General features: G+C 41.5%; 1 protein-coding gene across 3 annotated transcripts in view; it reads right to left on the reverse strand.

Annotated features, from left to right (window-relative positions):
* The window catches only part of robo4 (roundabout, axon guidance receptor, homolog 4 (Drosophila)), a 139,257-nt gene that overhangs the window by 90,447 nt on the left and 23,138 nt on the right, over positions 1-25,672 (reverse strand). For all 3 annotated transcript variants that reach the window (XM_043676848.1, XM_043676846.1, XM_043676849.1), the window contains exon 2: positions 9,781-10,107. In XM_043676848.1, the coding sequence (XP_043532783.1) occupies positions 9,781-10,107 (327 nt within the window). The remainder of the gene's footprint in view (positions 1-9,780; positions 10,108-25,672) is intronic.

Here is a 25,672-nt window from a genome sequence, read left to right on the forward strand (position 1 = left end):
TCCGGCCTATCACCCTCACCTTAACCTCCTTCCATCTATCGCATTTCTAATGCCCCTCCCCCAAGTCCCTCCTCCCTACCTTTTATCTTAGCCTGCTTGGCACACTCTCCTCATTCCTGAAGAAGGGCTCATGCCCGAAACGTCGATTCTCCTGCTCCTTGGATGCTGCCTGACCTGCTGCGCTTTTCCAGCAACACATTTTCAGCTTCATCTAACCCCATCAATCCATCCTCTGTTGCTTCTGTCGGCTTACTTCAATTTGATCCTGTTTGCAATGGCAGGCAGGTTTAGTATTCATGGAAGTTCAGGGTTGGTTAGAGCTTCATGATAATAGTTTGTAAATCTCCCTTCACTCACCGTGACATAGCCTTTAATGTGGATGCAGATAAAAGCTCTGCAGACTCATGGAACTGTGACCAATTCTGGCAGAGTTTCAATTCACCTGTCACTCTCCAGCTGCACGGACTCTTCTGGAAACTGGTGTCTATACTGCAGCCGCAGTACGCAGCTAACAAACTAGAGGACTGTGAAACAGAGCAGGGTGGAGAAGTCCTTTCTCACAGATTCATTTTTAATCACTTTATACATATTTACATCGATATACTGGAGATAAACAGCATTGTAGTTATTATCTGCATACCCCAAAGTCCAGTCTGTCCTAGTGAATAGAGTTAAGACTCTGTAGTGCTGCTAGAAGAGGTAATGCTGAGTAAATACTCACCATCAGATGCAAGTATTTAGTCACTTGGTGATAATTCTTGATCTTTCATAGGACATATGCATTGAGAAAATGGTAGGGAATCTGTTGTTCATTCTTTAAAATTTGTTCATGGGATGTGGGCATCAGCAGAATTTATCAGTAATTGCCCAGAGGGTAGTAAAGAGTCAACCACATTGTTGTGGGTCTGGAGTCACATGTAGGTCAGACCAGGGAAGAACTGCAGATTTCCTTCCCTCAAGGGACATTAGTGAATCAGATGAGTTTTCATGACAATTGACAGTGTCACCTTTAGTCTTTTTTTTAATTCCAGATTTTGTTTGAATTCAGATTTCTCCACTGAATTCAGGTTTTAACCCATCTTCTTTTATTTCCACTGGAACACGCCAATGGTCCATCAGGTCAAACCCTCATCTGAAAGATAGGGTTCACAGTGCACCTAAGCCTTGATTTTAGAATACAAGCTTTGGAGTGGTTCTTCAAATAAGAACCTTATGATTCAGAGGCAAGTGCTGCAGAGTGTTAAGAAAGTATATTTCATAGAATCTCTGCAACACAGAAAGAGGCCATTTGGCCCATCAAGTCCGCATTAACCCATCAAAGAGCATCCCATTCACATCTACCCTATTCCCATAATCCTACACTTAGCAGAGTCAATCCACCTAACCTGCCTATTTTTGACTGTGGAAAGAAACCAGAGAAAACCTTTACAGAGAGAGGGAGAACATGCAAACACTGAGCCATCATGCCATCCTTAAACCAACACCCCAAATGGGACTTGAACCCACAATCCCGAGTTTAGGAGACCAGTACCTTATACACTGGGGCTAACTGCCCTTATTAAAGATTTCTACGTTGCAATGATTTTTTTGACATATTAACCAAAGGCTATATAGCACATGATCGGCTGATACCAACAATCTCCCTCCTCCATGTTCCCCCCTTTACCTTTGCATATTCTCTCTCACCTGCAGGATTTTTCTCTCTCTCTCTCTCTCTCGCTCGCTCAGGTTAACGCATTCCAGTGCTGTTTCTCAATTTTCAGCAAAGCGATTGCCTGAACAGAATTTGGACTTGTCAGACTCTTCGCCCAGCTTCAAAATGTGGACACCATTACCCAACAAACTGCTTCAAATCATTTGAATAACCTAATACACAATACAAACATAGTCCTATCAGATGGCTGGGTTGGATCAAAGAAATCCTCCTACATGTCCTGCATGGTCAGGATATGGTTTGATGACACTCCAGGATTGTCCGGGAAGCAAGACTGCCCAAGTGGGGGGTCAGGCCCCAATTGGGGTCACGAGCTGAAATTTTGGGCCGGCCAGCTCCAAGACAGCACTGGTTCATTCACCTCCACTTGCTTTATCGTTTCCTCCCCATCCCACGTCTCACCTTGGGGTCGCAACAATTTTTGAACCTCAAAATTGAGTCACAGTCAGAAAAACTGTCCGAGAGTCTCTAAGAATTAAGGGTTAACCTCCACAATCGGATTGCGATAGCCCTAGCAGAGAAATGGGAGCAGCATTTAAAAAGTATCTTTTCATTTTCCTTGAACCCCTTTGTTTATTAGCTCTACAAATATTGGCGATGGGAGATTATATTGAGTGACAGTCATAAAACATACAACTCAGTTCAAATGGGACAGGAATATAGTGCACTGACGGTCCACTAGCAATGGCAGGAAATCATGAGAACAATTAGAATAAAGACCAATAGGCACATCCAATTCATAATAAATTTAATGTGAATTAATTGTGCAATGGTTTCATAATACAGACCTTTATAGCATAGCTTCCAAAATATATGAGACTGTATTTGTGACAAATGCAAGCAGAAAGCTAGTCTGTCTCAGTAGTAGTTACTACTACTGGGTAATGTCATCAGAAAGTTAGAGATGGTGTAAGATAGAATCCAATTGCTGTTGTAAATTCCTTTATTCATTTGTGGGACTTGGGCGTCGCTTGCTGGCCAGCATTGATATCCCACTCCTATTTGCTCTTGAGAAGGTGGTGGTGAGCTGCCTTCTTGATTTGCTGCAGTCCACTTGCTGCGGGTTAACCCACAATGCCAGTGTGGAAGGGAATTCCAGGGTTTTGATCCAATGACTGCGAAGGAACAGTGGTATATTTCCAAGTCAGGGTGGTGAGTGGCTTGGAGAGGAACTTGCAGGTGTTGGTGTTCCCAAGTACCTGCTGCCCTTGTCGTTCTAGATAGGAGTAGTCCTCGGTTGGGAAGGTGCTGTCTAAAGATCTTGGGTGAATTTCTGCAGTGTATCTTATAGATAGTACACACTGCTACTACTGACGGCTGATGGTGGAGGGATGGAGGTTTGTAGAATTATGAGGTTTATAGATTGTTTATAGATTGTGTCTTTAATGTAAGTTCAAATTAGGGAGACATATGACCTGAGAGAAAGTTTGAGTGAATTGATGTTAGAGATTAATAGAGGCCCAGATTGTTTCACAGGAAGAAATTACAAGGTGTTTATACTTGGAAAGAATTCTGACAGTGCATAGACTGGAAGATAGGAAAACTTCAAGAATGTTGTGTTGTAAATTGTTTAAACTCGCCACTTACTTCCCAAAGAACAGAGAATTGGTTTCTCAGCGAAAGCAAATCACCATTTCCACCTGGACACAAGATGTTTGCGATTCAGGTTGCCATGGAGACAGGTTTTAAGAAAGAAAGGGTCTAAGATGTCCCTAAAAACTCATCAACAGGGTCCGGAACCAGGAGAAGGGGAACAGCTAAAGTTCAAACGTCTCTATGGGTTCACCATGCAGGAACACAGTTGGGTGCATTGTGCCAGGTTGAAAAGACCAAATTCATGAGGAATTAAAATAATGATGGAAGGTTTGCTCAGCTTATGCTAAAGAAAGCAAAAGTAGGGGGAGAAATCTTCACTGTGAAAGACAGTTCTGAGATTATTCTTTCCTAGGTTGAGAAATGAAATTAAATAAAGTGGGAGCAGCGTTTCATTGATAATGTGACTGGAAATAATAACCAAGAAATCCCCAGGCGAATGATCTGGGGAGCATAGATTCAAATCCCACTATGGAAGCTGGTGTAATTCAAATTCAATCAATAAATCTGGAATTAAAACATAGTCTTAGTAATGCTGACCTTGAAACCATTGTTGATTGTGATTCAAAACCCATCTGGTTAAGTAATGGGACTCTTGAGAAAATTTCAATATGCAATAAAGCACAGGCTGTGCAATTGAAGATCCTCCACAGGGCCTCTATGGCACCGGAGAGGTTAGCAAAGTTTAAGAAAGGATCTTCCCTGAAATGTCCCAAATGTAAAATCAGCAAGATTCGCGGGTACTGGGGTGCCGTAGTGAATGAGCTGGAGAAGATCCTGGGAATTGAAGTTTGGGAGGATCCGGTATCCCTTCTTTTGGGACTACAGAATCTGCCCTCTTTGGGTGAGCTCGACAAGAGGTTATTTAACATTATTGCACACTGTGCGAGGAAGAATATGCTAATGAATTAGATGTTAGAAAAACCTCCAGGTCTTGCAGGGTGGCGCAGACTTGTGATGGAGCACGTCCCCCAGAGAAATACCTGACAAGTATGGTGCACCATGGAAATAGAACAATTTTATGAGACATGGCTGCCCTTTCTAAATTACTTAGACATGGACCTATTGGCAGTACAGATTAGGGCCTTTATATAGCCATGAGGGCCGTATATGGTGGTCCAGGGACCCTGGGGGGAGGAGGCCTAGTAAATGCGTGGACGGGAGCTTCAGTGGAGGTATGGCGAGTGGAGTAGAGTAGTGTAATGTAATGTAATTTAGTTTTATTGGATTGTAATTTAATACTATTTCATTTAATTTGAGTTTATTTTAAGTTAGTTTAAGTTAATATGAGATGATTGTATCTTGAAGAATAGTAAGTAGTTTATTGTTAACATTACTGTAATACAATAATGTGATCTTATTTCTACATTTCTGTATTTTTGTACTTTTATAACTTTTCATTTGATTTTGTAAAAGAGTAAATTTATATATAAAAAAAGTAATGGGAATCTTAGGGAATGAAATCTGCCATCCTTACCCAACCAGGTCTATGTGTGAATCCAGATCCTTCACAGCTTGATGAATTACCCTCTGAAATGCATGGCAAGACTCTCAGGCCAAAGACAATTAGATTGGACAACAAATGCTGGCTTTGCCCACATCTCATGAAAAAACAAATTTTAAAACATCCTCCAGAGCTAAGAATCACCTTGAATCACTTCCAGGAACACATAATGTGTACAGAAAGGACAATGTAAAATATATCTGTTTGCCTGTGCTATACAGAAAAAGGAGATTGTTCTGTTTTGTGGTTTAATGGATATGTTGCCTGCAAAGATAGTGTTTAGTCAATAGTACTTTTAGTCTTTAGATTCATTAGATTCTTAAAACAAGAATTTTTATTGGGTCATACTTTCAGCTACTAACTGGAAGCTTAAATTTCTCTTTAAAAGTTCTGAGTCTCCATGGAGATTGTAAGTGTCCTCTCCCTCTGTCCTACCTCAGGCAGCAGATCCTTAAGCTGCCTCATCCTGACTTCCAAAAACACTCCTTATCCTTTTCACTGGATTTAATATCTCAGAGGGTCATGAATCTGTGGAATTCTCTGCCCCACTAAGTGTTGAAAACAGGATCATTGAGCATTTTTAAGGCTGAGTTCATTAGATTCTTGACTGATAAGAGAATTATGGGGTAAACAAATAGGCAGGAGAGTAGAAGTGAAGTCACATTCAGGTCAGCCAGGTTGTTTTCAAATGGTAGAATGGATTTGAGGGGCTGAATGGCATAATTTATTCATATTTATATTTCATTAAATAACTATTGCTTTGACAATCTTCAGTCATCTCTCTCTATCTCCCCTAGCAAATATAGCGCCTGCTCTCACTTAACATGTCTTACAGTAACTTTCAATGTTAAAGAAATAGTGTAAAATGGATAACTGACAACTGTCTTTAAGTTTATAGAACAATACACTATAGTAGACATAGAACAGATGTTTCCATTGATAGGATATAGACACTTCCCATACCTAGTGACACAAGAGACAGACCAAGCATGTGCTTATATCTGATTCAACAACTAGATGCGACTGGAACAGTTTGCTAAGTTGCTTGAGGGGCACCACCACATCAACCCACAAGCCAGGAGGCTCTACCAATCTTACCAGTCAGCATAGACATGTCGGAAGGTTTACAAGATTGATCATCTTGATTAACCTGTCTGGCCACATTAAAAACACATTAACACTATGGTCATCAAATCCTGGAGTGGGCCTCAAATCCAAACCTGAAAAGTGTTGTGCTGGAAAAGCACATCAGATCAGGCAGCATCCAAGGAACAGGAACATTGATGTTTCGGGCTTAAGCCCTTCAATTTTTTAGAACATTACAGCACCGAAGATGATTATTCAGTCCAATATACATAGGCAGCTATTTTGAATAAACTATCCACTCTCTTCTTACAGTCACACAGCCTGTTCTTTTCATAAACATTTTCTAATTTCCATTTTAAAGAAATTAATTAATCTACTTTTACCACTCTGTCAGACATTGCAAATCAGATCATAACATCTCCCTGTGTATGAGATAAATTATTTGTCTCTAGTACATTTGCTGATTAGAGTCATAGAGTCACAGAGATATACAACATGGAAACAGACCCTTCGGTCCAACCCGTCCATGCCGACCAGCTATCCCAAACTAATCCAGTCCCACCCGGCCCACATCCCTCCAAACCCTTCCTATTCATATACCCATCCAGATGCCTTTTAAATGTTGCAATTGTACCAGCCTCCACCACTCCCTCTGGCAGCTCATTCCATACACATACCACTCTCTGCGTGAAAAAGTTGCCTCTCTTTTATATCTTTCCCCTCTCACCCTAAACCTATGCCCTCTAGTTCTGGACTCCCCCACCCCAGGGAAAAGACTTTGGCTATTTATCCTATCCATGCCCCTCATGATTTTATAAACCTCTATAAGGCCACCCCTCAGCCTCCAACGGTCCAGGGAAAACAGCCATAGCCTATTCAACCTCACCCTATAGCTCAAATCTTCCAACCCTGACAACATCTTTGTAAATCTTTTCTGACCCCTTTCAAGTTTCACAACATCCTTGCGATGGAAAGGAGACCAGAATTGCATGCAATATTCCAACAGTGGTCTAACCAATGTCCTGTACAGCCGCAACATGACCTCCCAACTCCTGTACTCAATACTCTGACCATTCCTCTCGTAATCAACCTTCTGGTCAATGGAAATAGTTTTTGTTATTAAAACTCCCTTGTAATTTTGAACAGCTCTGTGAAATCTTTCTTTAACCTTTTCGCCTTTAGAAAGAGTGACCCCAGCTATTCTATTCTCCCCACATCACTGCAAATTCTTCACTGCCACTAGTCTAGGTGAAACTTCATGGCACCCACTCAAAAGATGTTCACATGCTTCCTAAACTGTGGTGACAAAAATAAGACCAGGATACAACATAAAATAAGGCCATTCAGCTCATCGTACCTGAGGCATCTCTCAGAACTATCCAACTTCGTCCCAATTGCCCTGCTATTGCCCAACAAGCTTAGAGTTCTTCGGCAGCTCTATTTTGAAAATTACTATTGAATCTGCTTCCAATTTTTCAGGCAGTGTTTCCCAGATCGCAACAACATGTTTTTGCACACATTGTTTCCTCATGTCATCATAGAATCCCTACACTGTGGAAATAGGCCATTCAGCCCAATAAGTCCACATCGGCCCTTTGAAGAGTAACCCACCCTGATCCATCGCCAGACCCTTATTAGTATACATTTACTCCTGACTAATGCACCGAACCTCCGCATCCCTGAACACCATGGGCAATTTAGTATGGCCAATGCACCTAACCTGGACTGTGGCAGGAAACCGGAGCACCCAGAACAAACCCACGCAGAGAACGTGCAAATTCCACACAGAAAGTCAGTCACCTGAGGCTGGAATTGAACTTGGGTCCCTCACGCTGTGAGGCAGCAGTGCTAACCACTGAGCCACTGTGCTGCCCTAACTCCATCATCTCCTGTTATTTTGCTAATCACCTTAAATCATTGAATCCCTACAGTCTGGAAACATACCATGTAGCCCATCAAGTCTACACCGACCCTCTGAAGAGCATCCCACCCAGACCCAATCCCCTATCCTATCCCTGTAGCCCTGCATTTTCCATGGCTAATCCATCTAGCCTGTGCATTCCTGGACACTATGGGCAATTTAGCATGGCCAAACCACCTAACCTGCACAATCCTGAACACTATGGGCAATTTAGCATGGCCAATCCACCTAACCTGCATATCTTTGGACTATGGGAGGAAACCAGAGCACCAGGAGGAAACCCATGCAGACACAGGGAGAACATGCAAACTTCACACAGTCGCCCAGGGTGGAATTAATCCTGGGTCCCTGGCGCTGTGAGGCAGAAGTACTAACCACTGAGCCAACCATGCCTATGTCCTGATGACCAGTTCCTCTTCTATAGCAGGAATATTCCTAATTTTGAATATTTATATCAAATCCCATCTTACTCTACTGAGTAAACTAGTTGAGTTTCTTGCCGGGATCAGGCTGAAAGCCCTAGCAAGAGTGATGTTTGGGGTGGGGTGGGGAGTGGGGGATGGTTGGTGGAGGAGAACACTTATGGCTGGAGTAATCAGGGCAGGGTGAGGTGAAGGGGGCAATACTGGAGAATGGACAAATAGCACGGGGGAGGAGCAGTGAGCACAGGGAACCCCAAAAAAAGGCCACAATGCTGCCAGGATCGCTAAGGGCACTGGTCTCATTGATGGGCCACTCAAGTGTACTAACTGGCCAATAAGTACAGACACAGGGAGTCACCTGAGGGTGGGAATTGAACCAAGGTCTCTGGCACTGTGAGACAGCAGTGCTAACCACTGCGCCCAATACTTAGCTGAAAAATTGGCAACTCAATATCCCTGGTATTTGGATGAGATAGCGTGGGGAATAGAGAGGAAGGAGGGGTACAATATTGATCAAGGAATCAACTATAACAGAGAGGAGGGACAATATCTTGGCAGGATCACCAATGAAGCCAAATGGGTAGAATTTAAAAGAAGATGAGCTAGGTTTGTTGAATGTATACTATAGGCTCCCAAACAGTCAAGGAGCTGTCCAGGAACAAAGACTAATCACTTTTTGCTTATAAAGACTGTCTTATACCTTTCTATCATACCACACATGAGGAAGGAGCTGAGCTCCGAAAGCTAGCTATTTCAAATAAACCTGTTGGATTATAACTATAACTACAATCATTTGATTTTTGACATTATTCACCCCAATTCAACTTGGGCATCTCCACATCTTAATAGTTTTCAGTGTACAAAGTAAGGAGAGGCCAAACATCTGAAATTGCATCAAGGAGAACATTTTAACCAGTACAATGAAAGCCCAACAAGATAGGAGGCAGTTCTCCACCTCATATTCAGAACAGAGCTCAGCCAGCTTGAACTTGTATCAGTCAGGGACCATTTAGGTGATAGTTAGACTAGATTTAGGTTAGATTTAGGATGGTTACGGAAAATGAAAATATGAACTGGGAAGAAATGTTCTAAACTGGGAAAAGGCAAAGGAAAAAGCAAAAGGTCTTACTGTCCCTGCACACTGTTTCAAGTTGTGCCATTTATACCACTCAGTATAGCTCCAGGATTATCAATTCAAAGATTGAACTGTTGACTGATGTCAATCTTTTAAATGGCTGTGCAAATTCAAAAGAGGAACAATTGATTTAATTTTCTTTATGAAAGGGTCTTGTGGACCAGAAGACTTGGGATCTAATCCCAGCTAACCCAGAAGTCCAGCACAACACGTCTCAATTGCTTGATTAACAATAATTAAAGATGCACTAAGCTGTGCTGGGCGAGGGGTGCTGTATGAGCTATGTGGCTATTTAGTCAAAACATTCTATCTAAAGGAAAAGATATCTTAATTTCTTGAGATCCAGTTGAGGGATTTCAATTCACCATCTATAAAAAAAGCAAAGTGAACAAGCAGATCACTCACATGCCACATAAAGTGATGCATTCTTGCTTACGACATATCCCAGGCGGTTACGTGCCACACATGTATATATACCCTCATCAGATTTCCCTTTGCGTCCCTGGTTTAACTGATAGAAGAAGAGGGAGCCATGTGGTAGAAGAGTGCGCTGGGACTGAGGGTCATCTTCGCTCGTCTCCACCCGTTCACCATTCTTGTACCACTCGATGACCGGTGGAGGCTTCCCCTCTGCCCGACAGTTCAAGGTAGCAGGCTCTCCCCTGCAGACAGCCAGGTCAGTCGGATGTTCAATTATCAGAGGGGGTGATTCATCCAGTCGGAGTCTGGAACCTAAGGAACAAATTCCCATTATTAGAATAATTGAAGTATAACCATTTCAAAATTGGATTAGTTCATTTATTGAGTCTTAAAATTGTTACCAGGTTTGGTAATGTAGTGGTTACCTGATCATTGGTAATATGAGGAAAACATGTTCAAATCCCTTTGCTGTCAGGCAGAGGATACAGAAGCTTAAACACATGAACCAACAGATTCAAGAACAGCTTCTTCCCCAATGTTATTAGACTTGTGAATAGACCTCTCAAATTTTAAATGCACTGCTGACCTCGCTATGTATGCATTTTCTCTGCAGGCATAAGATTGTATTCCTCGCTCTGTTCCACTTCCCTAATGCACTATATATGGTGTGATCTGTACTGCATACAAACCAAAACTTTTCACTGGACCTAGGTACAGTAACAAATCAAATCTGAAAGATTGAGAAATTAATTTGAATTCCATTTATGGAAATACCAGTAAAATGGCTGTGAAACCACCAGGTAAACCCAATTTGCTTATTACCCAATTTGCTCTTCAGAGAACAAAACTTCACTTATTATAATTCCCATGTTATTGGTCTTCAATCTATTTAAAAATCTCAGATATTTATTGAACGGTGCAGATTACAACATGCAGTTCGAGGTAACTGTGTAGATATTGTTAACCAACCTGTTCAGATTCATTACGACATACTTCAGGTAGGACTTGAGTCTGAATCTTTCACTCAGAGGAAGAGGGACAATGTCCCTGCACAGTAGGGGGTGCAGAGGAGATTCATCAGGATATTGCCTACAACGGAATATTTTAGCCTTCAAGAGAAATAAGATAAGCTCAGGTTGTTTTCTTTGGAGCAAAGAAACTTTTTTGAGGGGGGGGGTTGGGTGCCTGATAGGGGTGTACAAGATTATGAGGGGTATGGAGAGAGTGGATAGGAAGCAGCTGTTTCCCTTAGTCGAAGAGTCAATAACAAGGAGGCAAAACTTTAAGGTGAAAGGTAGGAGGTTTTGAGGGATTTGAGGAAAAGCGTTATCACCCAGAGGGTGGTAGGGGTCTGGACTGCACGGCCTGGAAGGGTGATAGAGGTGGAAGACCTCACAACCTTTAAAAGTACTTGGAAGATCACTCAAAATGTCATAATATACAAGGCTGTGATCCCACTATGGGAAAGTTGGACTAGTGTAGGCAGTACTGGATTAATGGCAGTATGGACTTGAGGTATGATTCCATGCATCACAAGTGCCCTAGATAACTGTGTATGGAATCTGCGTCCGAAGTACTTCTGCTGGACGGCACATGGCAGCCAGTCATGTCGTTTCAACCTGAATCTTAGGTCCATTTCTTAAAGCAACATCACTCTTAAAGCAAAAAAATCACACAACACCAGGTTATAGTCCAACAGGTTTAATTGGAAGCACACTAGCCTTTCGGAGCGTCGCTTCTTCATCAGGTGGTAGTCAGGTGAAGGAGCAATGCTCCGAAAGCTACTGTGCTTCCAAGTAAACCTGTTGGACTATAACCTGGTGTTGTGTGATTTTTAACTCTGTACACCTCAGTCCAACACCGGCATCTCCAAATCATGACTCTTAAAGCAGTAAGATAACAGATGTGACTTTCGTCGTACACCAATTGGGTTGGCTCTAAAGTGGTCATGGAAGCCTCTTAGGTTTGAGACAGGCAATAAATAGCTTTCCAGCAAATGTTCCACAATTGATTTTTTTGAACAAAGATGTTGACTGGTGCTGGCATTCCATTTTCCAGCCTCCAGAATCAGTCCAGTACCTCAGTGAAATGGATGTCCTCAATGACAATCTTGAGCTAACCAATTTCAAGGACATCACAGAAGAGTACTGGACTGTAATCTCTAACCCAGGGACATCCCCCTCCCACAATAAACCATAACAATACCCATCCCGTCACCACCAGTTTCTGCTGAAATCAGCCAACTCATCTCAAATCTTCCACTCTGTGTGGGCTTTGTGTCAAGTCATCTCCTGGACAACCCCAAACAATTTTATCACTTTACCCCTTTCTGTGGGCATCAAAATAATATATCTTTTGCATGACATTTTTGATGAATTAGTTTTCATTTTTCTCCACCCCACTTGGCATTCAGCACCTTCTACCCATCCTACAAGGGGCTGTCTGAGATAAGAGCGAAAATTAGTTTTCTTTCGCACCTAAAATATTTTCCTAACCAACGTGTTCAGTGATGCTGTCACACACCTACAGATGGTCTTGAAGCCAGGTCTCCTGTCTTAAATCAGAAGTCACACACACCAGATTATAGTCCAACAGGTTTACTTGAAATCTCAAGTTTTCAGAGCATTGCTCCTTCATCAGGTCAAGTTGTGTCACTTGTGCCTTTGCCCACCCCAGTCCAACACTGGAACCTCCAAATCCTGTTTTAAGCACCACAAAAACCCTTAGTTGTTTTGTACCTAGACTCTATTGCATCTTATTTGGAGTACCTGATAGGGGAAGGGTTAATTTCCTCTATATTTAATCTACAAGGACCACATGTAGATCGGTTACCAAAAGCAGAAAGTGTTGCACCACAAAGACTGTTGTCCCTTCTGTAAACGGGCAGCAAATTCCACTGGGTCACAGGGAAATCAAATCCACTGAATTTAATTCATTCTCCAGTTGTCTCAAACCCACCATGGGCTAATTTTAGCCTGTCGGTCATTGACGATGTTCTGAAATGCAAGGACAGAAGTGTTTGGAATATGACCAATGTGTTGCCCATTGCACGTGCAAGAGCAGGAACTATGTTGTTGAATAATAATTTTCCTGAGCAAGGCCATGCTCAGACAAAAAGGATGACAAACATCCACATTGTTTCCCTCCCAGAGTTAACAAAACAGGAAGCCTTTCTAAATCATACACCACGTACGCTGAGATCTTGTTATTTCAATCATTTCTGCCCAAGTCCGGACATCACACAGGATGCTGCCAAGTTCCAGTATGACTCACTACAATGTCATGCAGGAATGGAGTTCTTTATATATTAACAAAATTCTTGACACATCTGCTCTAGGGACCAGTTTATTTTAAACTGAGAAAGAATTAAGAAATAATTCTGAGTGTTTACATTATCAAAGTGTTAAGCTACACCAGTTTATAAGGAAATCACATTAATGTTGACTCCTCATGTAATAATTTATCAGCAAGGGTTTTAAAATTATAGAGTTAACCATGAGAGCTCAATATAATCTCCAGAACCGTGCAGTGCAGGTCTTCACAGTTGGGACTTCTCAATACTCCATCTAGAGCAGTGACCTGTTTAGATCACCAACCACAGGAAATGCTAGGTGATAGTACAAACGAATCTGCAACTTCCTAAACCCTACACCGGTATAAGATGGCAATATCTGATGGCACATCCTTCTTCACAAAAGCACAGCAACATCTGAGTAAGCTGACCTCAGGACCATCATCTGTAGATAGTGAATGAGTAATAAACATTGCCAGGGCACCAGGGGATCTCCCCTTCTCTTCATTGCAGTGGTGCATTGAAATCCCTTACATCCACCCAAGAGATCAGCTAGAACCACAGCATGAATTTTACTTGAAATATTGCTCCCCTGAGAGAGCAGCACTCCTGCAGTACTACTGCAGAGGTTGCCTAGATTTTGAGGCTGATGTTTTGGTTTTGAGACTTGCAGCCCTTCCTTTTTGACACAGAAGCAAGAGTGGGACCAAGTCAGCCAAGTTTATTGCAAAAGAAGCGTAAGGAAATACTGTGATGATAATGTTATAATCATTATCTATCAACTTGGGTTCTAAAATTGATAGAATAATGCACAGCTTTAAGTCTGGTTTATATTTCTACTATGTTTGTGTTAAGGAAAGACAATGATTTTAGTTTCTCATCAGATTTATTCTATGAGTGACAATTGGAGGTGTCTGAAGTTTATTGACACATGCATTTCATTCGGGTTACAGCTTTGGAATCGAACTTGATCTGCACAGATCAGTGTATTTGGAAAAAAGGGTAGCAACCAAACATTATTGGTGCCCAGTGACAGGAGTTCAGTATCACAGTAAGACAGAACCATCCAAGAGGCCAGACAATATGTTTATGCTGGGTTGGAGCAAACAGTCTACAAAATGCCCAGACTTATCCAAAAGATAGCCAAGTTGTTTAGAAGAATCTCCAGAACTAGAATGGTGTGGCATGGTGGCTCACAGTGCTGCCTCACAGCACCAGGGACTCAGGTTTAATGTCAGCCTTGTCTGTGTGGAGTTTGCACATTCTCCATGTGTCTTTCCTCCTAAAGTCCAAGGATATGCAGGTTAGGTGAATTGACCATGCTCGATTGCCCCGTAATGTACGGTTTAGGTAGGTTTGCCAAAGGTAAATGTGGGGTTGCAAGGATCGGGTGGATCTGGGTGGGATGCTCTTTGGAGGGTCAGTGTTGACTCAATAGGCTGAATGTCCTGTTTCCATCCTGTGGGGATTCTATGGTTCTATTCAGAAAATGGCCATAAGATCATAAAACATAAGAGCAGATGGAAGCCATTTGGTTCATTGAATCTGCTCTGCCATTCAATGAAATGATGGTTGATATGATAATCTCCAACTCCACTTGCCTGTTTTTCTTGCAGCCCCTTGACTCACTTGATGATTACATTGTTGTCTCATTAAATATACTTAATGACCCAGCCTCTACAGCCCCATGTGGTAAAATGAATCTTTTGAGAGAAAATGTTTTTCATCTCTGTCCTAATTAGATGACCCCCCATACTAAGTTTATGCCATTTGGTCTTGGAATTTCCAGCAAGGGGAAATAAACTCTCAGGATCTACCCTTTCCAAACCCCTAGGAATCTTATATGTTTCAATAACGTTTCCTCTCATTCTTTAAAACTCCAGTTAACAAAGCCTCATATTACTCAACTGACAAGAAATTTGAAAGTGGAGAGACGGTGCCACTGAGATTTGGGTATCTACAAGGTTGTTGTTGAGATAAAATGGTTGCATCTTTATTTCCGATACAGGCGCACAATCCTTTATTTGAAATGCTAGGGACCAGCTGGTTTTCGGAATTCAGAATATTTCGAATTTCAGAATAAGTGACAGCTTGATGGTGAAATTTTTAAAAGTCTTACTGGAAGAACACACTTACGAAGTAAAATGGGGCCTTGAAACAGAATTGAGGCCTGCCGGTGCTGGGCCACACACACACACACACATAAGCGTAGCATCTGAGTGACACGCATAAAGTTGGTGTTGACTTTTTGCATGCCAAACAACCTTATGAATGAGAAAAAAACTTCACAAAAAAACCTTCGGACTTTAGAGCTTTTCGGATAAAGGATTGTCCACCTGTACTTATTTTAAGACCGTTTCAAATTGTTCTTTTATAGTGTAAACTAGTTTCTGTCTTTTTTCTTTTCTTTAGTGTGGAATAACATTTGATGTTCTTTCATTAAAGTACATTGATAATCTTGTGAATATGTTCAGTTACAGAGCAGCAGAGCTAACTAATGGCAAAAATGAAACTTATGGTCTATCAGGCCATTTTTCACTTTGGTTCTGACATGTCCAAAATTGCCATCAGCTCAGGCCATTATACAACCTACAGAAAGGAAAATCAGATAATGTTCACTCTCTCACTCACTAACTGAATTAAGTGATCCCAAACAGAAATAATAAATTCGAAATGCTCACTATTCTCCAAGGAAACTAACAGAGAAATATTGATCAGTTAGCCTAACATCAGTAGCGGGAAAATTGCTAGAGTCTGTTATAAAAGACATGGTTAAAAATCACATGACACCAGGTTATAGTCCAAGGGGCTTATTTGGAATTACAAACTTTTGGAGCACTGCTCCTTCGTCTGGTAGCTGGTCGGGCATGATGACAGGACACACAACTTATGGTAAAAGCTCAAAGTATGTGATATATTGAACAAACCTAGATTGCTATTAAGTCTTATTCACTTAGGATGGGTTGCAGGTTTCAATTCATTCATATGTAAATCCAACACTGGTACCTCCACATCATAAAGACATGATAACAAAACATTTGCAAAATATTAACAGATTAGGCAATTTCAACATTGGTTTATGAGAGGGATTAATCTTCTGGAGTTTTTTCCAGGATGGAACAGGTCAAATAGATAAGGGAGAACCTTATGTGGTGTACTTGGATTTCAAGAAGCCTTTTGATAAAGTCTAATATAAGAGGCTAGTCGGCAAATTTAAAGTGTGTGAGATTGGGATAATATAGTGATGTGGATTGAGAGTTGGAAGTCAGACTGGAAACAGACTGAGAATAAATGGGTCTATTTCCAGCTGGAAGGTGGTATACCACAAGGATTGGTGCTTGGGCCCCAGCTATTTACAATTTATAGAAAAGGACTTGTAAGAGGGAATGAAATGCAATATGTCCAAGTTTCCTATTGATACAAAACTATGTGCTGTTGTGAATTGAGGGGTGAATGCAAGGAGGCTTTAGACTGCCAAGACAAGTTCAGTGTGTGTGCAAACACATGGCTCGTGCAATATAATATGTCTAAATCTGAAGTTATACACTTCATCTCTCTTATCATCTTTGGTTTGTTAAGGACATAATCATGGCTGTAAGACTTTTTGTGTTGTTCTAGATGATGTCTTTGAAAGGCAGTGGGTGATGGGGGAGCTGGAGAGGTATTCAGAAGACAGGGGGATATTGAGGTGTAGGAGGCAGCAGGAAGAGGACCAGCAGCAGCCCCATCACACTCCACAAACGTGCAAGTAATTTTCATGCATTTACATTTTCGGTAACAGCTTCCTGAAATCCTCCAGAAGGATCACTACTGGTTAGGCTGCAAACGGCCTGAATTTTCCTAAACGGAGCTGGTCTAATGCTCATGTCAAGAGAGTCTGGTTTTGCAGAGCAAGCTTCAAACAGGTATGTGGTATCTTTGTTTGCATTTACAGAGATTCTAATGTCTGTTTCGTGGAGACCTTTATCAATATGTTGGGCTTTGAACCGTCTATTCAAAACAAAAATGTTAGCACCACATAACATGTGAGTCACTGGCCTGGCACCACTAATTTTCCAGACTAAGTCTTTCTCAGCCTGTGAGATTGGTTTAAACATAAACTCTCCCGTTCCATCAATGGACTTCTTGCAGATGAAAAGTCTGGTTAAAAGAGATCTCATTCTCTTTACTAATGGAGTGCTTTGTCGGAATTTCCTGTCATTCTTAGTCCAGCCTCAGACATCCTGAACAACGATAGTGGTTCCTCCACTTCCCTGTTTATCAAGGACACCGAAAGCTGTTTTCACATTCCGACACTTCACTGGAGGGAGGGGGATGCCGGTCAATGTGAAAATCAGACAGGAAATCAGAAAGTGTAAGCATGGAGCCAATGGGCTGGCAACACAGCTAGTCCACTTCAAACAACAATGATTGAGGTCTGTCAGGATTTCTGCTTTTTATTTTGCATGACTCTGAAAGAGTGTTTGTGTTCAGGTATTTTCATTGGTGCCTTTATATAGGCGACTACACGGACCATTTAGTCTGTATATCATTGTCGCTAAACTTTGCTCCTATGTGGTGGGGGAATCTCTCATTGCAAGCTCCAGGCAAAAATATATTTAAAGATTGTTTTTGACAGGTTAACAGGGCATAAGACATTGTTGCATAAACTGTGGATTTCTAACCCAAATCTAGTACTGAAGCATTCTTGTGTGTCACATGGTCCTGGTGACACATGGTCAAGTGAATTATTGTTCTTTATCTTGGGCAAAGCAGTATTTATTGTCTGTTTTCAGTTGTTCTATGGGAACCACTGCATAGACCAGGCAGACATGTCAGTTCCCCTTCCTTAAAGGATATGCATGGAGCAGTTGGATTTTCACAACAACCTAGTTATTTACATTGTTATCTTCCTTTCCTGGTGCTCGTCCAGAATTTACCAAATCACAGAATGCAGGTTTGCAACTTGTTATGGTGAGAGATTTGAACACCATCATTGACAAAATGCCATCCAGCCCCTCTCCTGTTTGTTCAGTTCTACTTGGACAAACACTGCCATAGTGAAAGCAAAGACAGACTCCCGTCCATTACAACTGCCCACCACAGATTATACTGGCATGGATAGCAGGAAAACGATCAGGAATAGGAATCTTGACTTGCAATTCCCTCCCAGTCCATGGTAATGAAATGAACAGGAGTTTCTCCAGCCATCCTGACTGTGATCAGAGAACTCAGCTCAGACTAAGTGATGTTATTGAGATTAAACTTGTGCTTTTCATAGGCAAGTCCCTCACATACAGTGGCTCAGTTTGTTCGGCTCTGCATGCCCATTTGTTTATTGTTACATAGTTCCTGTCCCATAAATACAGCATATTATCACTTTTTTGTCCCAGTTTGAAGATGGTCGAAGTAGCCAAAGTGAGTGAGGTACAAGAGAAGGCTCTTGAGCTTGTCCCCCATTTAATTAGGTCATGACTACTCGTGTCCCAGCTCCCTTTACCCACCATGAATCATAACCAGGACCTCACAATCAGTAAGAAAATGTTATCTAAAACGCAACGGTTTTACACTGAACATGTAGAGAGGCAGAGATAATGAAGCATCATTTATCTTACTTTAGGTTGTGAGTGAGTTATTTAAAAATCAATTTCTTATATACCTCATTGGTATTTCTTAATTATTGTTCGAGAGTGAGAATGGAGAGGAATCAAGGAGCAAGTTGAGAGCTAGTGTAAGCTGGCTATGTAAAGGGAGGAAGATCTCCAAGAATCATCACACCCACATCGTGTGTAAATAATTTAACATAGGTTTTAGCACAGATTGCCTGTGCTTTCAGCCTTAAATCCTGGACTCCCCTCCCTAATCCTCTGCATCTCTTTTTTTTTATACACTTTGTGAAACCTGCCTCTTATTGGTCATCTGACCCAAGACATGATTCAGTGTCAAATTTTGTTTGATGATCCTCCTGTGATCTACCTTGACATGTTTTGCAATGCCATATAAATACAAATAATTGTTGAGAGTAGCAGAGGCCCCAGTGAATGAAAATGGCAGAATGAAAATAACCTGGTTGTGATTCCTGTAGCAAAGTGACAACATTACTGCCTGGTGCTGTGTCCAAATTTGCACTTACTGGTTTGCAAGCCTGGACTGTGATTGCCCATTGGTCAAGTCTCATCAGATGTCAATGCACATTTTTGTTGTGGCCTAAGGTCAAGAATCAAAATCCCAACTCATTTTTGTCTATGTAATCTAGGGCTGATACTTTGTTATTGCTGAATGATGCTGAAAAATGTGTCGCTGGAAAAGCGCAGCAGGTCAGGCAGCATCAAAGGAGCAGGAGAATCGATGTTTTGGGCATAAGCGCTCAGTTCCTTGGAAATCCATTGGGAAATCAGAATTTCTCAAAGGACCAATGGAACCCCAATACTTACTTGCATAGTGATCAGGTGAGCATCCTTAGTGTGTACCAATAATAAGATACACTGCAGCAACTCACTAAGACTCCTTCAACAGTACTTTCCAAACATGAGACTTCTACCAACTAGTAAGGCACAGGAAGCAGATGCATGGGAACACCAACACTCACAAATTCCTCTCCTAGCCACACACCTTCCTAGTCTTGGGAACTACGTCAGCATTCCTCCACTGTCATTGGGAATAAACTCCTGGAATTACCTTCATGAGAGCCTGCAACACATGGATGGCCGTGGTTTAAGATGGCAGCTCACCACTACCTTCTCAAGAACAACTAGGAATGGACAATAAACATTGGTCTTCTCGTGAAAGAATGTTAAAAACTGATTGTACTTCTTTCTCCTATGGTCAGCAATTGCCATGCTAAGCTGCATTGCTAATCCCATTGAGGACCAGGAACCAAACCTGACACTCTCTGAACTGTAACACTTGATCACACACCAACGGTGCTACTATTTGACTTTATTTAACGTGTGGTAAATTTCAAACAAAGAATGGTCTTCTTGAAAATGCAAGTGTACAATTCCCCAATCTGTGCTCCCTTAGTGGTTGGCACTTTGAGGTGGGTGAAATTATCTACTGACCTCTTCTTGCCAATCATCACTTGGGATGACTTAGCATTGTATTAAGCTCCTGTGGCAGAATGAAGGGGATTTCAATTGTGTAGATAATGGTGCAAACATAATGGGTGAAATAGCCTTCTTCTTCAGCATGACAGTTCTGTGTCAAGGTAGTCATGTCTGCATTACCTCATTGGTGTTCATGAGCAGATAGACTTCCATTTGAAACTAAAATGATCTTTGTAAGCCAAACAAAACTGCCCCTATTTGAGCTCAGGAGCTTACAAGCATAAATGTTGTCCTAATAGCTCCTGTACAGCATACAACGCAAGAAAAATAGGTCAACTCAGCCCACAGGAGAGCTCAAATAGCTGTAGTGTCAAATACCTGAGACCATTAAAGCTGGCTTTCTTTTAACATCAAAGGTGTAAATTTAGTTCCTGCTTCCCATGAGATCAAAGTGTCAGTCAGATGTTGGGAAGCAATACTACGGCCCGATTCCTGTTCTCATGCTCCTTGACTGAGGGCTGTGCCTGGAAAAATGATACATCTAACTTTTGACCCGCAGCTGATAGATGAATTTCCCAAAATTGTACCAGAACAAATTGACAGCTGTAAATACAAGCACCATGTTCAACAGAGGTGCAGAAAAGTACAGAATTAAAGCACTTTTGGAAGAAACATGAAAATAATCTTTTGATTTAATGACAGCATTTTATTTTGCACTTCACTCCCTAAATTAGCCATACTATTTTCTGCATGTTCTATGGAGTCAGAAGGTCAGGAAGTGAGTGAGGGGTGGCATGGTGGCTCAACGGTTAGCACTAGGGACCTGGGCTTGATTCCAGCTTCGGGCAACTGTCTGTGTGGAGTTTGCACGTTCTCCCTGAGTCTGCGTGTGTTTCCTCTTGTGCTCTGGTTTCCTACCACAGTGTAAAGATGTGCAGGTTAGGTGGATTGGCCATGGGAAATGCAGGGTCACTGGGATTGGGTATGGAATTAATGGGCCAAGAGGCCTGCTTCGACATTGTCAGGATTCCATGATTCTAAGTCCTCTTCCAGGAAAACTTTTTAGTGTCACACTGAGGGACTGCCTAAACTGTCAAAGTTGCCTTCAATCTATAATCTATAGCAGCATTTACCTCTCAGGTGGGCAAAAATCATCCAGTGGTGGCACCATGTTGTAGAAGATATGGGGAGTTCTCCCTCAAGTCCAAGCCAATACATACTTCACAGCCAAGGTCATTCTCTGGCCATTATCGTTTTGCTAATGCAGGAGTTTGCTTTGCACTCACTGGCTACTGTATTTCCCACATTACGACAGTGTCTTTGTACATTAAAAAAAACTTCCTTAGCTGTAAGGTGCATTCTGAAAGGCGCTATATGAATGCAAATCTCTTTTTTCACAACTTATAGCACTCCGCCAAATGTCAGTTCCTGACATTGACTATCTTGGGGGCTATTTGAATGGTTTGGGGAGTCACTGCTGCAGTTACTCAATAGCAATCATGGTAAGCACCTTTCCATCTAGGCTGACCTCAGCTCAAACAGCACAACCTTGAGATTGAAAAGGAGGCCTTTCTTGCCATCACAAGGCAAGAATTCTTGACAAAGGGCTTATGCTTGAAACGTCAATTCTCCAGCTCCACGGATGCTGCCTGACCAACTGTGCTTTTCCAGCACCACACTCTTCAACTTCCTTGCCAGCACATCCCAGTCCCACACACCTGGCAGCATATCAATCAGCTAAACACTGTCAGTGATTGCTTTTTAGTCTGAACTAGCTCTTCCCATAGCTTGTATAGATTGGTTCTTCCGCATAGCTTGTACAGTAATAACTGTTTACCACTGCCACAGACAGATTGTTTCCCAGGTGTGTGCATGAGCACTGCATTCCAAAACAGAACAGAAATCACAAGACAACATTAAAGTAGCAAGTACTCTCAAACGGACAAAGGTGCAATCACAGTTAGTAATTCTGGAACTTGTGGTAAACATTGGATCACAGACAGGAAAAGCAGTTGTAAGGTAGATTTTAAGAGACTCACATAGCATATCTGGAAAACATCAAACAGTCAGACTCCATATTGTTCGATCATTATAGAAGCCTTCTTAATGACTTCCTAAAATAAGGCTTAACCTCCTTTGATATACTAAAGGGATTAACCTAAGGATATTGTCATCTGCTAATTGCAATTGGCATCATACTACATTCAGGTTACTTAGACCTAACCAATGGTCTACAAAGGACAAAGATTTTCTCAGTGTGGACAATCGTCTATAGATAAAACCTCCAGGTTAAGGCTCTGCAGTTTCACCTTAAGCCATGAAGCAAATCACCAGGACACATACAACTGTACATATCCCTGCATCCCTCCCCCCTGAACAGCTGCATCACACCATCCCTTCATTATCATCTACCAGAATATTTTAGCATCAAGGTCTATCTTTAAACGTCAGAACATTTAACAAACAGATAATTAGCAGGCTCTTTTCTGCTTGTTATGTCAATTATATATTAATTCTTGCTGACAGCCATTCCATAGCTCCATGAGAAAAACATTCATTCCTAATCTCCCATCTAAGATTTCTATCTCTACATTTAATGCTCACTGCTCTGCAATTACATTGTAAGTTAAATAGTTTGCTTGACCTACATTATCAGGACCAGGATCATAATCATTCAGTAACCTTGCTGTTAACATGCTGGACAATGTAGACCCAGCAATCAGGTTAAAGACCCCAAAGTCCTCAGTCCGAGTTGCAACAGAAGCCAAGTTTGGATCCAGTGCCAAGGATATGGTATAAAGTTAATCAAGTTCCCTAAATTTGAGTACCATTAACCACGCCACATCGCTAGCAAGAATAAGTATCCAGTACGAACAGTTATTCCAAAACCAGCCTATTATCATGTTTTTCTCCTGGGACACTGATAGCAATTGGGTAACTAATGATGCTACAACAAAACAATCTCTAATATGAATCAAGGCCATTTCCTTTTGAAGAAACATTCTTTCCATAGTAATTCAGGTTTCTCTGCACAGACTGGATGATTAATAACCTCCTGAAAGCAGTCTCTTCTCTCTCCTTACCCTAAATTTGGTGTCCATCACATCCCTTCTTTTGTTAAACTGCTCAGACAAGTCCTCTTGCAGTCAAGGAGAGACCCAGGACTTACTATCAAAGCGCTCTACTGAAATCAAAAGATACTGGAGATCCCGCAGTTTAAGCAACATCCATGAGAGTGAGTAAGCTAACACTTCATGTCCAGATGACTCTTCATCATTTGAAACTCTCCCTGCTGTAACTAAGATGGTAGTGTATATGGAATTGCGCTTTCCATTGGCCATGTTTCCGTCCAACTTCACACAAATAGGTTTGGCTCTACAATGAATCATTCTCTGGCCTTGAATGAAGACTTAACATTTGTATTGTCACCATGAAGAAGTACGCATGTTAGATTTTGCAAGCAATTTCATTGAATGAAATGGAATGAAGGTCCTCTAACTTGAACCTATCATCTTTGATTTTGCACCACGAATCCTTGCAGCATGTCCCATGAAGGTGCGTAGCATTATCTGAGTGAACCCAACTAAAAGTGAGCTCAATGGATGAACATGAAAATAAGTCCCAGACTGTATCTTACACAAAACCTGAGCACAGCCCATGGTTGGACCAATCAATCAAGCTAAGAGCAGGAGCAGATCAGGCCTGTGCTGCCACTCAATAACACCCATGGTTGATCACATTGTGACTTCAGCCTCTTATTCCTGCAGACCTCCTATAACATATGGCTTCCTTGTTAATCAAGAATATATCCAATTTTACGTTAAAAATATTCAATGACTGTGTGTTCACTACTGTCTGGGGAACAGAGTTCAACTGATCCATGACCTCCTGAGAGAAAAAGGTTCGTTTTATCTCCAGCGCCAACAGGAAACCCCTGATATTTAAACAGTGTCCCCAAATTCTAAAAGATTCAATCGTTGGCATTCTTAGCTATAACTACCGATCACGATTGAAAACTATGCAAACAAAAGTTCTCCTGCGTTTTGGGATAAAAGTCGGATATGCAATGAACTAGACATGGACACCAATATTTCACTGATGCACTGTTAGATTATTAAACTAATGCAGATTTCTGTTTGATGGCTGTAAAACAAATAGCACATTTCAAAGAGGAGTAGGGAGTTCTTCCAGTGTCTTGAGCAGATCTAAAAAAATTATCTGGTTGTACTCATATCATGTTTCTGGTACAACTTGGTTGTTTCATTTGCTTACATTGGGCTTCAGAAACTAAATTCATTGCATGTATCACTGAGATAATTTGAGACTTCGATGGGGAGCTATACAACTCATGGCATGATACAGTGCAGCAAGGGGCCATTCTGGTCTTTCCAGCAACACGGATGTCTCTCTTTTCAATTATCGAGTTCCCTTCTGAAAGCTACAATTGAATTTAACTCCATTTGACAACATGTCAACAAAATACTTAAAGTCACGCACTTTCGAAGTGCAGTAACAATTGTTAACAAGGATATGCACTTCAATACCAATCAGATAAGTGTCTGTTTGGAGTCAAATACAACATAGAAGGAGGCCATTCAGCCCATCAATGTGCCATTACTCTGCTTTCTTCAGACTTCTACATTCTTCTAATTCTGGCCTCTTGCACACCTCAATTTTCATTGTTCCAATTGCCAGCTATATTTTCAACTGTCTCAGTCACATATGGGCTGGGATTTCCTTCTGTTTCGCTTCCTGTAATACAATCCTTATAAACTATTGGTTCATTCCTAATATTAATGTTGCTTTTTTCAGCTCGGTGTCAATGTTTGTCTTATGGAGTGCATTTCAATGAGTGCTACATAAAGTCATCATGACTCATGAAAAGAGCAATGGGCCCAACATCTCTGATCGTTCTCCAACAGGACTAAAGTAAAAGCAAATTACTGTGGATGCTGGAATCTGAAACCAAAAGAGAAAAATGCTGAAAAATCTCAGCAGGTCTGTTCTTTTCTCTCCTTACAGATGCTGCCAGACCTGCTGAGATTTTCCAGCATTTTCTCTTTTGGCTCCAACAGGACTGACTGGGTGGGGGGAGCCTGGCCAGTCTCTTCGCTTTCCAAATTGTGCTGAGACAACTTCTTGTGACCTACTGCCAAAGCAAGTGAGAGCTCAGCACACACTGAGGACTGAGAGGTCAAATCCTTCCTGTGCATTTAAATACTGCGCCACTGCAACAGGCCAGCCACAGAACACTGTAAAAATGGGACTCCTTCCCGTTACACAGATCAGAGGAAGCCATGAACTCATAAGGCTGCCAACAAATAGCATGGAGGGGATGATTAAAGAAAGCATAGCAATTAAATTCTGACTAAACGTGTAACTTGTTTCCAAAAGTGCAAAGGAAATCAAACAGAATAGCATGTTCTTTTTAAAATGTAAATTGACTTAATTATAGGTTTGTTTGGGCTCCTGTTTGCGTCTGTATTTGTGTGTGTGGAATTTGTTGTGTCGGGATGATCATTTTGAAACAGAAGCCAATTCAAACGGACCTGTTACACCG

The sequence above is a fragment of the Chiloscyllium plagiosum genome, chromosome 35 (assembly GCF_004010195.1).
Source record: "Chiloscyllium plagiosum isolate BGI_BamShark_2017 chromosome 35, ASM401019v2, whole genome shotgun sequence".
Classification (NCBI taxonomy): domain Eukaryota; kingdom Metazoa; phylum Chordata; class Chondrichthyes; order Orectolobiformes; family Hemiscylliidae; genus Chiloscyllium; species Chiloscyllium plagiosum.